This window comes from Stegodyphus dumicola, chromosome 5 (genome assembly GCF_044657685.1).
Source record: "Stegodyphus dumicola isolate Sdum_Otavi_A_Nest chromosome 5, ASM4465768v1".
NCBI classification, from domain to species: domain Eukaryota; kingdom Metazoa; phylum Arthropoda; class Arachnida; order Araneae; family Eresidae; genus Stegodyphus; species Stegodyphus dumicola.
In genome coordinates this window covers 44679916-44696294 of record NC_140772.1, presented here as the reverse complement: position 1 = coordinate 44696294, position 16379 = coordinate 44679916, and the positions used below count along the sequence as shown (strand labels likewise).

General features: G+C 36.8%; 1 protein-coding gene across 3 annotated transcripts in view; it reads right to left on the bottom strand.

The window, feature by feature from the left end:
* Positions 1 to 16379, bottom strand: part of LOC118189085 (histone-lysine N-methyltransferase SMYD3-like) — an 83721-nt gene that overhangs the window by 31208 nt on the left and 36134 nt on the right. For all 3 annotated transcript variants that reach the window (XM_035359635.2, XM_035359633.2, XM_035359634.2), the window contains exons 4-5: positions 10501 to 10570; positions 6039 to 6166 (exon numbers count right to left, since the gene is read on the bottom strand). In XM_035359635.2, coding sequence (XP_035215526.1) covers positions 6039 to 6166; positions 10501 to 10570 — 198 coding nt within the window. The remainder of the gene's footprint in view (positions 1 to 6038; positions 6167 to 10500; positions 10571 to 16379) is intronic.

Here is a 16379-nt window from a genome sequence, read left to right as displayed (position 1 = left end):
CTATCAGTATGAAGGGGTTCCCATCCCCTTCTAGTTGCATCTCCAAATTATTTACATCTCGATGAACTGCTGACCATTTTTGCACTTTTGTTCAGTATGCAAATTTCCGTACTCTTGAAGAAAAACACTAACTTTTTTTTCAATTGATTTCAAGTTTAAACACAGACAGTATTTTAGAGGAAATAACGAAAAATACGAAACAATGAACGGTATCGCGAAGAAACTACCGATTATTTTCAGGGCCGAATTTAGACTTGATGAAGCCAATCTATTTGAGATATGGGGCCCTTTATTAGTCTATACTATATTTTAATTTATATTTTAATTTATTTTGGGCGGTAGGGAACAAGAAAGCCCTAAGCTATAGCTTGTGTAGCTTATACGTAAATCCTGCACTGCTTATTTTCCACTTGACGGAAAGTTACAGTTGATCAACCTTAGAAGAGGAAAAAGTAAGGAAAGAACAAAAGCAGCGTGAAAATCAGATATGTTGCCCGTTATATTGAACAAATTGCGTTTTCTTTTCTACATGATTATAAATAAAGAATACCAAATATTCTAGAGGAAGAAAAATATTGAATCAATGATATCACGTGAGGAAATTCGCTATGAAAACAGTTCTTAAAATGAAACACACTCAATGTAAAAAATCCGACGATGAAGTTTGCCTTTAGAAAATAATCTTCCGATATTTGCGACTGATTAGAGGTAGCTACATAAGTAAGGAAGTACAGTTACTTTTCATATTCGCGAGCTGCTAGTTCTTTTATATAATGGTTGTTGCTATATGTCATCACTCGTTAAGAATAGAACAAACTTAAAATTTAGAAAAAACATTTAACTGAATATAGATGAAAATAAATAGTGCTGATAAAATTAAAGACTTTTGCAAAATACGATAACCCAGGGATGAGAAATCTTCCATTTGCTTTAATAAATAAATGGTAGTGATTTCAACAAATCATTTTCTGTAGCCTATGAATGTTTTGAGCATTGTACAGGATGAAAATTACGAGAAATTGCACGATTAGAAACACATGACCTTTGACTTCAATGTTTTGAGCATTACACATAGTGAAAATTAGGAGAAATTACACAATGAGGAATACATGACCTTTGACGTCTATGTTTTGAGCATTGCACAGAGGGAAAATTAGGAGAAATAACACGATTATAAACACATGACTTTAGCTTCCAAAACCATAACCTTGTTTACCTACAGAAAAACTTGCAATGCTTAATAAAATAGAGAACTCAATTTAACCTGTTTAAAGTAAAATGTGAAAAATGTTAACGTAAAAAAAGAAAGGGCTAATCTTTGGAATATGGTAACAGGCAGTTTGGTGACATTTTGGTAGGCGATAAAGGACTTTGGCAATAATGTAACAAGTACCCAGTTCCAATTACGGATTATTTTGTTTGAGAGAAATGAGAGATCATGAGATATGTCATGTGACATATATGGACGAATCACAGTTCTTTAATCGGAAAAGGGGGGGAAATCTGAAAAAATATCTGCAGTACTTTTAAGCATTTTGTATTTAGCTTCATTCTGTGTTGTGTGAATGATTAATTTTTGGATCCCATGGCCCTATCTAAAGTGAATTCGAAATGGGTATTTAGTGGGATTGAAAGGGGTAGTAATAAGTGTTTTTTTAAGGTTGTGCGAGATAGAAGTAAAAATTGCTTTTTAAGTTTTATTAAGCAGTATATTCTATCGGGTAGAATAATAATATCTGATTGCTGGAAGTCATATGTCTGAACGGCTGTCCAACGGCTGTCCTATCACCTGCACGTGACCAATTTACTCAGCTCAAGACAGTTCGGTTTCCGACCACGTCTCTCCACCACACATGCTCTCTGTACTATCCGGGACACTATACAACGCAACAGAGCTACGGGATATCATACGGCCTTCATCTCCATCGACCTGCAGAGCGCGTTCGACACCCTCTGGTGGCCTGCTATAAAACAAGCCCTCAGAATAGCACGCTGCCCAGCAAATATCTTTAACACCTTTAATAGCTATTTGGAGAACCGAAGCTTTTTAATATCCAACGACAACGGCACAACCACCAAAAGCCAGGAGCGAGGATGCCCCCAGGGCTCCTGCGCCGGACCGGTTCTCTGGAACCTAACTTTCAATTCTGTGCTGGAAGCTGACTGGCCACAGCATACTACAGTTGTTGCTTACGCAGACGACGTCGCTCTGCTGGTCAAGGGACGCACACGGAAGGAATTAGAAAGAAATGGGACTGCAACATGTACCATATTCGAAAACATGTGCACTGCATTAAAACTCAAAATTTTCACTGAGAAATCCATGGCCCTTGTCATCCTTAGGGCAGGTACAAATCCATCACGCCGTCCTTGTATCAAATTGCACAATCAAAACATCAAGATAGTCTCAACCCTTAAACATCTAGGCCTTCTCTGGGATCAAGGACTCACGTGGCTCCCGCACATTCAAGACATCAGAAAGAAGACTATCACCATTGCAAGGAAGGCACGCACCTTTCAAGGGGAAAATTGGGGGCAGAACCATCATATACAGAAGATCCTATATCACACTGTGGCAGAGAAGATCGCCACGTACGCTGCCTGGGCCCACCCAATGGGCGCTCGTAAAATCAAATTACTGACTACCGTCCAACGCCCTTTCGCCCTCAACCTCACGAAAGCCTTTCGCACAACTGCAACAATTGCGGTGACTGTCCTTGCGGGGTTGCTGCCTCTCCACATCAAAGTAGAAAGGGAAGCGGCATATATAACTCTAGTATACTTGAGAAAAGACGTCACATTCTACAATAGCACCTACAGCCCAGTCCAGTTTGAAACACCTGGACACCCTCTCCACACACACCCGGCAATTAAAGGCAAAGGAATTTCTGTCATCATTCCACGCACCCCTACCAACACTGGAATGCAAGTACCTTCACAAGGTACCCACATCTTTACAGATGGTTCTAAACAGGAGGAAGGTGTAGGCAGTGCCTACATCCACTACCAGGATGGCCTGATAGAACAAGAATGGAAAGGTCGTTTGGAAAATCACAACAGCATCTTCCAAGCGGAGGTCCTGGCCATCACAGCAGCAATGCAGCACATTGTCCATAATGATCTAACTCATGCCACACTTCATACAGACAGCTACTCAACACTTCAAGCCCTCCAGAACCATCAGCACAGATCCCCACTAGTCATCGCCCTTCAGCACCTCTTGCAGCAAAATTCACATATGCACACGACGCTGATGTGGATAAAAGCACATGCCAACAACGAAGGCAATGAGTCAGCAGACCGTTTAGCCAATCAGGCAGTAACCGACTCAAATGCACAGCAGATCCACCTTCAAGCCCCACCTTCCTACCTAAAGGGACAGCTCCGGAGTAAAGGGCTCCAACAATGGCAGGAGGAATGGAACCATAGCACAACTGGCCGCCGCACCTACGATTTCTTCCCCAAAGTCAGCACGGATCGACACATCGCAATCGCTCCGCTGACACGATATATCACGGGACACGGCCCATTCCCCAGCTACTTCCAAAGGCACAACATCTCATCAACAGATATATGCGTCTGTGGAGCCCCAGGCAACCCAGACCACTATCTTTTCACCTGCCAGCTGACAAAAGACCATCACCTCCCATGTCCAACCATTAACAGAGATGCGTACCACCGCTTTATCATCACTCACAAGCCAGCCATAACCAAAATCTGCAAAGCTATCACTCAAATCGGGGCAATGGGCCAAGATATCTGCTCACCGCAATAGACCAACACCTATCCAGCAACTCTTTAAACACGATCATCTTTTCGTCCCCTCTACCGACTATCCAACCTTTTCGAAAGCTTTTCACTCAGGGGCCACCCCCACAAGTTGTTAAACAAAAGCTCCCCACCACCAAGCCTTCAACTTTATGTGCACACGTCAATCTTCTTTAGAACTTACCTTACCGGTGTGCTAGCAGAGTACCAAATGTGTCAACTCAAAGTGCATTCATATGCCTACATCACCTTCCAACCTATTGCAATGAATGGTACACCGCACGTATACACCATGCACCAACTCCGACTATGCCTAAGCACTAGTGCACACATCAGTGAAGATCAGTACCTACACCGTACTTGTTCACAGTCATAGTAACTGTGCAACCATTGTGACTGTGTACTGAAATTACTGTGCCTAACATAGTGTCTGCGCTGTAGTGACTGTACCAACCTATAGCAATTGCATTAAAACTTAGTGACTGTGCCAAACTCCAAATTTAGTACTATTAGTACCACAGTGTACAACTAAACTTTAGTGTAGCCTGAACTCTTGCAAATTTGAACTATAGTGCAGACTGTACTTTCAGCGAACTCTAACACTAACTCCTGACACCATAACTCGACATCCGGTACTAATAGCTTCATCTCTGTGTTTAAGTGCTCACAGCACATTTGCAACCCCAAGGATACCAGCAATACACATATGACTCTAAGTATTTATTACTCTTGTTTTTACTCTTGTATCTTACATATGTGTCTCTCTTCATATTTATCTTAATATCAATGCATCCTTATGTTCGTATCTGTTAGTATTTGTTTGTTTTTGCCTGTATATGTATCTATTCTTGTATTTGTTATATTTTTATGTATCTGTGTTATTCCAACAGCCATGCACACCCACAAAGTTATTGTCACGCAACCATTGTCAAACAATAATCCTCAGCTCCTGTTTGGCCATGTATTGATCTTTAGATCTGTATTATAAACTCCCGAGGCAGCCTCGCGGGGCCCCAGGGAGTTGTTATTCCTAGATAGGGGAGGGCGTGGGACACACGCCTGTTTACCTATGTTAAACACCAGGCGTCCCCGTCCTCCGTCACCTGTCACCTGTTAACCATAAGTATCATTTTAAAGATCCTGAAACAGGCGCACATAAGAATACGATTGAGATTCTGAAGAAGATTAGGTAAGTTAGTGTTTTTATGCATTGTTCTAAATATAAGGAATAAATAAATTAATATGCTATTATTGGAAAATTGTCATTAGCAATGAATTAGTTTAAAGTAATTAAGATTTTAAGCTAATTTTTATTAATTTAATGTATGTGTTTATTTATATTTTAAGTAGTGTTTTTTAATTTTGTAAATTATATGTTTGTAGCATTTTGGAATACGTTTCAGTAGAAGTAAACGTGCATGGCAATAATTTAAATATTTGACACTAAGTATTTGCAACCATTTTTAATGTTTGCGTTATAAATTCGCAGGTGACGTTTATAATAGATAATTTAGAGGGAAAAGTTTTTGGATATTTTATTTATTTTATACGTGCAAATTTTCATCCTTGGAAAGGGTATATACTTTTTCGCGATCAGGTAATTTCATATATGTCCTTTTTACCGACTTTAAAGATTCACAAAATTTTCCTGCATTTTCGTGCAAATTTTTCTAATTTATGAGAAAAAAAGCAATGTACATACATGAATAAAGTCAAGAGTGTGCGCAATGCCATTTTTGTGCAATTCTGGGATTTTTTTTAAGTAAAAATAGGTCGACGTGTACATGGTTACTGTGTATGCATTCTGAAAAACGCGGCAAGGAGTTTGCGATTCTGCACTTTCTCCCAATTTTGCAGTTAATATTCGTCATGATTAAGCACTTTTGTTCCATAAAATTTCTAGCATAAGCGTAATTCGGCTAGCAGATTGTTTGAAAAAATGTTGAGTAAATAAAAAAAAAAGAAAAAAGAAACCTGTCTTTATTTCGTGAAGACAAAATGGCGGCGAAAAAAAAAGTAGAAGGTTGCTGTAGCAGGGTTGGTTGCCAAATTTTCGCCAAAAATCGCCAAGTTACCATAATCCAAAGATTAACCAAAGAAAGAAAAGAAAAACGAAAGGAAATCAGTGCTAACCCATTTTAAAATAAAACTAGGAACGGTTAACAAAGCAAGACAGAATCCTATATTAATTCTACATATCTATCCCGATATCATGAGCAGACACAGGAAAAGGTGACCAACGTTTCTCTAGGCTCTAAAAATATACATACCTTTCCAATTATTTCTATTAGGCGATCTGTTTCTGGCAGATTCTCTTCGCCAATATAAGTCTCTAAACAAGCAATTACTTCTTTCACAAGTAGTTGCGTTTTGGGATCGGATTCTAATTTAGCCTTGCCTACAGGAAAATAAAAACATGACAATTAATTTAACATAGTCTTATTTAGCATTTCCTGTATAATCTTAATTACTAATAGTTCTTTTAATCACAGCCGAGAAAAGGGTTACTTGCCTCGGTGATAACTAGAATTGGAGCCAAATTAACTACAAAAAAATCAGAAATTCCTCTTAAAACATCTATAACTGCTAACTTAACTCTGAAACACACCAAACTGTCTTACAAATATATTTTAAACAACACATTTTATTAATATTTTTATAATAATTGTATTATATTCATAAGTACTGCGACGCACTATATTCATATGCGCTGCTTTTATTCTTTATGGTTATAATGGCCGATTGTTTTATTGCCGTTATTTCTTTTTATCTCTCTCTCCGGTCAAGATGATGCCTCTTAGTTAATTTTTGAAGAGCAGTACCGATAAAATAAGGAACAAAATTATTTAAATACAAATTAATTGACTTATTTTAATTCTTTAACGCAATCAGGATTTCTGCGTGATATATAGTTTCTACCACATAGTTTTCTCTAAACAACTCCAAGGTGGATCAAGATATGGCTCAATGACACTAATTTATATTCGAAAGTGCTGAGGTGTCACAGTACTGCACATACTGTTTCTTAAAATCAATTGCTAGTATTGAATTTTAAACTGCGCAGACTACACTTACTTAGAAAGCATCAATCAAACAAAGGAATGTACAGCTGCACAAACAAAAGAACTGACAACTACACAACATTATGTTCTTCATTTATGTAAAAAAAATACGCAATCCCACAATTCCATTCACATGTATATATATATGAACGACTAAGAAGCCGATCATCACATCACTCTTTAAGCAGATTTGTACATCTACAACAACAATCTACCATACCCAACACGAAGTTTCAGTACTGCACATAGGGATCAGGCCAGTATAATGAAACTGGTTGTGGCTTTGTTCAATAAAGCAACGAACAAGAATCTCGTACATGGAAAGCACAACTTTCACTCACCAATAGCATCTTCTAAGCAGAAACGCAGTTACAGTCAAAAGTCGTTAATCCGGACTCGTCGGGACTTCGGCGATTTCGGATTATCGATTTTTCCGGATTATAGATCATCAGTTTAAATCTGGTAAGATGGCATTCTGAAATTACAAAATTAAAAATATGAAACTGTAATTTATGAAATAAAGAACAATTATGATCTAAAGGGTATCAAAATTTACAAAAAGAAAAAGCTTAATATTTATTTGTTTACTTTATTAAACATTTCTTTCAATGCAAGTTGTTTAAGCTGCTTCGTTTCATGTGATAATACTTTCTCTTTAATTCTATTAAATAGACATAATTTCTTGTTTAGTTACAAAGTTCTGCTGTTCAAGTCCTATAATTGCTGTGTCGAGAATACCGACTAATTTGTCAATCGAAATTTTTTCGTTTTCAATAACCTCTGTTACTTTCTTCACTATCGGAAGCGAATTATAATGACGAGGAACTGGTTTTAAATCATATCAAAGACGGAGTACATCGAGATGAAATACTACATTTGGTAAGGAATTATAAGCCAAATAAAATAAAAACATCTGCTCTGAAGATAAGGATAGTGTTGACAGATTAACTTCCAATTCATTGCGCGCCGCGGCGTTCCCCCCCGCCGAGCAGCGTGAAATTGATAAACAGATTTCGGATTTCGAAACATACTTTCGCTTTCGATCCTTTACATATTAACAAATATATATCGGAAATTCTATTTGATATAATCGAAAGTTTAAGCTTACTTTTATAAAATTGCTCTAACAGTCTGCAAAAAATAATAATCCGGATCCAATTCGAAGATTTAAGAACAACGCAATGTGCAACATTAACTGAATTAGATAATTTTAGCTTAGCTTACACCGTCTGTTATACATTAAACGCGCATGCGTAAACGTTTTATGAGCATGCGCACAAACATATTCTCAGCCGTAAAGGTCTTACGCACGCACGTAAACGCCTATGCGCATGCGGAGGTCCGGATTATAGATCATTCCGGATTATGGGTGTCCGTACGACTTTTGACTGTATTAGCAATTACAATAACTCAAGCAATAACTAATGAATACAACAATGCTGGTATCTACAACGAGAGTCTCAGTGCTATTCACCATCTTAAATCAAGACCACAGTTCTCGTATCATCAGTAACATTCAAAGGACTTATGACGCTTCAAACACCTTCATTTCCATCTCCACTGACAATGTCAAACATAGAAGAAATGAGTAAGTAGATGCACGGGCTGACGAAGCAGCTTACAACGTTGGAGGAAATTCACATATGCCTCGATCTTACTCCCTCCTCTCGCCAATTGGCTTAAGAAAAATAGCAGAATGAATGGAATCACGCACCAAATGGCCATCAAACCTATCAATTCTTTCTCAAAGAAAACAATAAAAGATGTTTTTCAAATGCACAGCTTAAACGCTATGTTACAGGTCGGACCTGGGTGAAAATAAACTAACATTGCCTAAGCAGTGTTGCCTAAGCATTAGATAGCAGTAGATATGGTAGTGTTGGAATCTAACCTGGCAAACTGTCTACAGATATCCAGCGAGCCACTTCCTCAGACTTCAGGACAATACAAATAACAGATTTCGGTAACAGCGGCTATATCACAAATAAAAGAGACTCGTCATAAAGTTTAAGGAAACCCTGGACATTCTGGGCAGCATGTGAACTCTATCTACTGTTACATAATTCGTCTTTTATGCAGTTGCATTATAAATTGCCATAACAACATGAAGTTCTTATTCATCACATCCTCTGTTACTCCTTTCCATTCCTTATCAAACCACAGCGAAGCGAGTTTTCGCACAACAGGAAGTGTTGGACTGTACCTGTTCAACCATCAAAGATGACTATAAAATACTAGTGTCGCCGTCTTCCGTTACCTATCCCGTATTTATTTATGAAAGTATAGAAGGACACAATTCAAGGCCGCTGCGCAGGGGTGGCAAAATTGTTCCCCGCATAAAGGCGCCTGGGCCATGGGGGCGCCAAAATTTATAGTACTTATAGTTTTTTAATTTAATGTTACTTAAATAAAAGTTGTTAAATTACATGCTTGCAATTTTGCATGTTTTATATTTTCTAAGCAATAAAATGAGATTTTATTTTTATTTTAATTTTAATTTTAAATTTAAATTTAATTTTACTTTCGTTTTCGTTTCTGCGGGTCGTTTTCGTTTGTGTAAAAAACAATTTGATTGCCGATACGGACAATAAAAACACGTTCCGTGTGGAGTACGTGTTAAAAAAATAAGAATTTGTAACATTTAAGGTTGAATTTTACACTATAATATTAGACACTGCTATTTCTTAAATTACTGAAAGATTGAGTCAATTAAAAGAACATTACAATTACTTCGAGGTAGTTCCCTCGTATTTGCAGCACTTTATGAGTGCAACAAAACGCCATAAAGAGGCGCCAAACTTCAATTTGAACGAGGGAGCCTAATACCCACGCTGCGGTCCTGACACAATTAATACATTTGCACATAATACATTTTCATAAGAGATTTCAAGACACAATCCAGATATTAGTCTTCCTGTGGAAGCATCCAGGTTTAGGTTTGAAATTAGTTGGCATGTTAATAAGTAGAGCTATCATATCACCGGCCCATGATACAATCTTTGGATATTCAAACATATTGCTTCCGAAAAATTACAGTGATTCCAAAATCTGTGTTTGAAGCTATGATGCATAATGGCTTGCCTTTGACTAATCCCAAAAAGTGATTCCAAAATCTGTGTTTGAAGCTATGATGCATAATGGCTTGCCTTTGACTAATCCCAAAAAGTGATTCCAAAATCTGTGTTTGAAGCTATGATGCATAATGGCTTGCCTTTGACTAATCTCCAGCATTCATTTGCATCTCCATTTTATTGTTTATATTCACTTGCTTCTCCATTTTATTGTTTATATTCACTTGCTTCTCCATTTTATTGTTTAGAAAGATTTTTTTCAGTTACTATTTGTAAGTAAGTCTGCTCTGCATTTCATGCAGTGCTTAAACCTTGCGATTTTACCGCCAGTATTAAAAACACTCCCTTTTAAAAGTGCTTAGTTTCTACCAAAGGATTATTAGTCATGTAATTTTTTTTTTTTTTTAACGCGGTGAAATTAGCATTACATTTCATATAGCGCATGAGAATTCTACATTTTAACTTCAAGAATTAAATATGATACAAGGACCTTTCTTAATCAGCGCTTACTTTTCCAATACTAATGCAATGCTTTGCATTTATACACGTATTCAGAATTCTGAAATGAAAGTTATCTGTTTATAGTAAAGAAAACTTACGTGAATCAAGGTCAGCAAAACTCACGATCTCATTGCCAATTTGATCCGTTATTTCACTCCAGTTTTTACCCTAAAAAGTTACAAAATAAGCCAGATTATGAGATTGCAAAGTTTAAAATATTATCCTAAAAACGCAATTTGTTACCAAACATTTAATGAAATTGCAACTTAACAGGTTTATAAACATACCATTCAACCAGTGATCCATATGTCTGGTTTGGATTGGTTTATTTTGATTATGCAAAGCCCTCGAGGGCGATCTGAAAGAGAAACTGACTCGTATACACGCTACATAAGGGGAAAACCGCGAAACGTCCAAGCAGCCAGCCCGTTCGATAGGACTCGAATCGCTAACAGTGCTCGTCGACTTTACCGTTCGGATATCCAGGCTGATGATATTTGCACCAGCGGTGCGATTAGCCTCTTCAGGTTATTCACAACAATATTAGCCACGCATGCTCACTGAGTTATCGGATCCGTCATTTGAGCGCACTCAGTTATTGGATCCGTCATTTGAACTGAATCGAAAAGAAGAAATCCTAAGTACACGAACTGCCAATGTCTGTTGCAGTCATTTTTTTTAAATAAAAAAACAAAAAGGCGGGACGTTGGCGTAGTTTATCATTTTTTAAGCATTGGTAAAACTATATATATATATATATGGTCAGATTTATGTTCGCATAAACTATGAACGGTTGGAATAGTTTGACTGATTTGGGGACAGAGGAACTAAAATGTCGTTTACATTTTTTGTACTTTTCGAATATAATTAGATTCAAAGATGTGCTTTGCACAATAAAGATTTTTAATTTATTCCTCTTCGAAGTTCTTCCTCTGAGAAAAGATAGTAACAATTTGAATTTTATTTCTGCGTAGAAATTTTAGACATGAAATATGTTAAATGCGATAAAATCAAATATTAAATTAACAATTAATCATATAATACTGCTTACTAACAATTTTATATGCTCTGTTTACGTTTTCTATTGAAATACTTTTCATTTTCAGGACACAAAAAATATTTCAAAGAGTAGTATTTTCTTTTTTTCCAATGGCAGATTGTGAATAGTTACAGTGTAACCCAGACCATTAAACTATATAAGGCCACATGTTGTGGTCTCTTTATTATGGAGGCACATAAAAGGTGGGCCACCATTGCCTCCTATGAAGGGACGGACAGTTACAACCATGCCTTCTCCGGATTTCGAACCCTGGCCCTTCGGTGTCACAGTCAGACTTCCCTAACCACTATACCGTCTGGGCAGCCTTTAAATATTACTATAAATACATTAATAAATGAAATTTAAATAAATAATGAGATGTAATTTAAAAGACAAAAATAATTTACTGTAAGAGATTTAGATTGAAAAATTTTCACACGCAAATGAATTATAAGATTTTATGGTACTATTCCGTTTTAAGAACCGTAAAAAAATTGCAGCGAAAATGTATGCGCAAAAGCGCCAAATCTAGCAAACGCGCTACACGCTGATTCCAGATTGTGTAAGTTTATATATTTCTTAAGACGCCATTGAAATACTAGTTTAATTTTTAAATCCTTTTTTGATATTCTATGGATTTCACAATTTGGGAATTGCCCATGACGAAAAGTCTGCAATAGAATTTTGGGTAAAGTGCAGAATCACCCACTGCTTGACGCGTTTTTAAGAATTGCACATACTCGGTCTCCATGTACACATCGATCCATTTTCACTTTAAAAAAAATCCCAGAATTGCACAAAAATGGCACTGCGCACACCCTTGACTTTATCTATGTACACATCGACCTACTTTCACTTAAAAAGTAAAAGAAAATTGACAAAAATCCAATTGTTTTTGAGTAGATGGTTTCTGCCAGGAAGATATCACACTGTGAGGCTAAGGCCATGTCAGTGGTCTTCCTTGGTGGCGCTTACTCACTCACTCACCCTTGTAAAATGCGGCAAACAAATAAGTGAGCGATTCTGCACTTTAGAGAATATTTTTTAAAGAAAAGGCATCATTCATTATAGAAAATTATGTTTGAGCATCCATTCAGTCATGTTTAGCCTTTCTTACATAAATTATAATAATAAAAAAGTATTATATGAAATTAACCTTTCATCTAAATTAAAACATCAATCTTAGTTATTTACTATTATACTTCCTTTCTTGCATTAGGGTTGCCGCAATTATTTTTGGGATCACTGCCATCAACAATAGTTTGGCGATTTTTTACGGCCTTCAAAACCGAATAGTACCGATTTTATTTCTTAAAAAACTTTGATTTTGAAATATGGCATTTGAACCTATAAATATGTGTGGACACTGAAAAGGTGATGCATATTATAAGAACAGTATAATTTTCAATAAGTTTTCTTATTGAATAATAAATTCGGACATTTCTTTGCTAAGACTAGGGTCTAAGTTTGCATAAAAATTCCTGTGTTAAGTAAAAGAATTGAACTCTTTATGAATATAAATATAACTGTTTATGAATATGTTCTTTTTTTTACATTCTAATGTAACATATTTGTCCAGTAAGGTTTCACGATGTTTATGACCCTTGTGAAATTTTTCCAATCGCGTTTGAATCAAAACAGCGAAATTTTGATTTTCATACAGTTATTTTGCCCTTTCAATTTCAAAATATATGGAAAACTTGTTTCCACACTCAAAAGGCAAGAAATTTGTATTTGTCACATCCATCGCCCTCAAGTTATGTCAAACAAATAACACGTAAATTTCTGTAACAATAACTAAAATTTTAGGTTAATCTTAGAATTATGGTAACTTGGCGATTTTTTGGCGAAAATTCGGCGACCAACCTTGCTACAGCAACCTGCTAGTTTTTGTTTGGACGCCATTTTGTTTTCACGAAGTAAAGGCATTCTCCCCCCCCCTCAACATTTTTTTCCAAAAATCTGCTAACCGAATTACGCTTATGCTAGAACTTTTATGGAACAAAAGTGCTTAATCATGACGAAGATTAGGTACGAAATTGGGAGAAAGTGCAGAATCACCCACAGCTTGCCGCGTTTTTAAGAATTGCACATACACGGTATCATCCATGTACACGTTGACCTACTTTCACTTAAAAAAACATCCCAGAATTGCACAAAAATGGCATTGAGCACACTCTTGACTTTATCCATGTACACTGCTAAAGTCCTAGCTAGTAACCTTTATCGCCTTACCAAAATGTCGCCAAACTACCTGTTACCATATTCCAAAGATTAGACAAATTTAATTAACAAAGAAATCTCGTACAAGGAAGATAAAGCAGAAACTGTTAACAACCCTCGCTATCGCTCGGTTAGGGTTAACAAAATTTCCTCCCGCTGCCGTTTATCTTACAGCAAATCGGTGTTACATGCTTGTACTTGGGTTGACTGTGCGTATGCGCTAACGTAGATGGTGCGATTAGCCTCTAAGAGGCTATTCGAACCGTCGGTGTGATTAGCCACTGCGCGCGATCCATACGTCAAAATACACACAAAGTAGCAGCAATTTCTCACCAAAAATTCGACATGCCAACATTTTTTAAACATTAAAAGCTGTCACGATCGCTATGTTTTTATACGATTTTCAATTATCTACTTATAGAATTGCCAAAAACCTTTGAGCAGTGGGCAGTTTTTAAAAAAAATCTTTCGATTTTTTTATGCTTTCTATACATTACGGGTGGCAACACTTTAAGTTAGTAAAAATCGCATGGTGGAATTTAGGAAAGTTCCAGAGCCGGAACTAGATTTTTCAAAAGTCACAAGCCCATATTTGCATTATTTTAAAACAGTTTTCAAGCAGTGAAACAGGTTTCAAATGGAAAGAAACACATGAATCCAGGCGAATCATTCAGTGAGAGTTTACTATATAATGATAGGCTCACCAGCGGCCGAGCGGTAAAAGTCGCTGAACACTGGTAGTTCGGTTCGAGGTTCGAATCCCGCAAACGAGCTGGCTGCTTGGCCGTTTTCGTGGTTTTCCCCATGTGTAACGTGTATACGAGCCAGTTTCCCTTACTAAGTCCTCCACGAAGGCATCCCTCCCCTTAGGCAGATAGCCCTCGAGGCTTTGCCATAATCACACACACACGATATAATGATAAATCATATCTTTAATACAAAAGATATACTGTATTTAAATATTTTGTGATTTTGCTCTTGAATTTTATGTGGCGTAAGGACGAAGAAAGCGATGCTTAACAATAAAGTTAAAAAGACAAAAACAAATTGTGTTAGCAGGGGTGAGTCTACAAGCAGAATGCTACAATGCTACAATACAAAGCAGAATGAATCTACAATGCTCAGCGACAGCATAAAAAAACATAACGAATCCTCTAGAGTGACATTAAAATCTGAATCTTCCCAGACTTCCTTTCTTTTATAAATTCTGTTTCCATTATGAAGTTCCATAGTTTCCCATTATTCAATTTGACTTTTTAATTACAGTTATTGGCATCGGTCCATATCAAACACATTTAGGATTTTGCGCGAATACTTGGAGATCTCTTCAATAATTACGGCACATTAGTTGGAAAAAAACTGACAAATTATTCCAATTAATAGCAATATATAGTGAAATAAATAGCTGTATATAACTCAATGATAACGGAGAAATAAAGCAAATTCTCCTTGGAAGTATCGTTGTCAACTGATATTATTCACAAAGCAAATTCTATACACAGTTTACTCAGTTGATTCTTTGAAGTCTGAAACAATTAATGACCAGCTGTCGGAGCCCTATTTATATAACGTTGCCAGGTTGTGAAAATTTGCTCCTACGGCTTTTCGCCACGCGTTTTTTGGAACTTCCAAAAAGTAGCAAAAAGGCAAAAGTGTTTCTGCCTGCAGCTAGGATTCTATTTATTTCACAATGGATTCGAAGAATCTAGAAGCAAATGAACATAAATTCAACTAATTCCCGTTAACATAAATTCCCGTTTTTCGTTGTTCTTGGGCTGAAGCCGTATACCAGGCTAACTAGATATGTGATAAACGTAACATGAAAAAATAACGCAAAAGCATAATAGTCCTTGAAAAATTCCTTTTAGGAGAAAAAAAACTATGGCAAATCGTTCGTAATAAAGACTATACGAAATAAAACATGTCCGTCGATGTCGAAGCTTGTATGTAACGCACAGATTGAGAAGTGGGAGCCATGAGATGGGTCAAATAGTACACGTGACTGAAAGTTTAACGATTGGCTGGCAGAAGCTTAGCTATCGGCTGAAAGTAAGAAAGGCAACAGAGCACCAGCAAACTATAGGCTTTGTTCCAAATAATAATACAGTCAAAAGTCGTTAATTCGGACACCCATAATCCGGAATGATCTATAAACCGGAACTCAAAGCTACAAACTTTCTGCGCATGCGTCGCATAGACGCATGCGCGTAAGACCTTTACGGCTGCGAATACGCGTGTGCGGGTGCGCAAAATACGTTTACGAATGCGCGTTTAATGTATAACGGATGGTATAAGCTAAGCTAAAATTATCTAATTCAGTTAATGTTGCAGATTGCGTTGTTCCTTAATCTTCGAATTGGATTCGGCTTATTATTTTTTGCAGACTGTTAGAGCAATTTTATAAAAGTAAGCTTGAACTTTCGATTATGTCAAATAGAATTTCTGATATATATTTATTAATAAGTAAAGGATCTACAAAGCGAAAGTATGTTTCGAAGTCCATTAAACAGAAAGTGGAATTGCTTCAAAAAATGGATAAAGGCATATCCTTTGTTTATCTGAACTTTGTTTAACTTTAACGCCGCGGCGCGCAATGAATTGGAAGTTGATCTGTCAGCACTGTCCTTATCTTCAGGGCAGATGTTTTTATTTTATTTGGCTTATAATTCCTTACTAAATGTAGTATTTCATCTCGATGTACCCCGTCTTTGATAT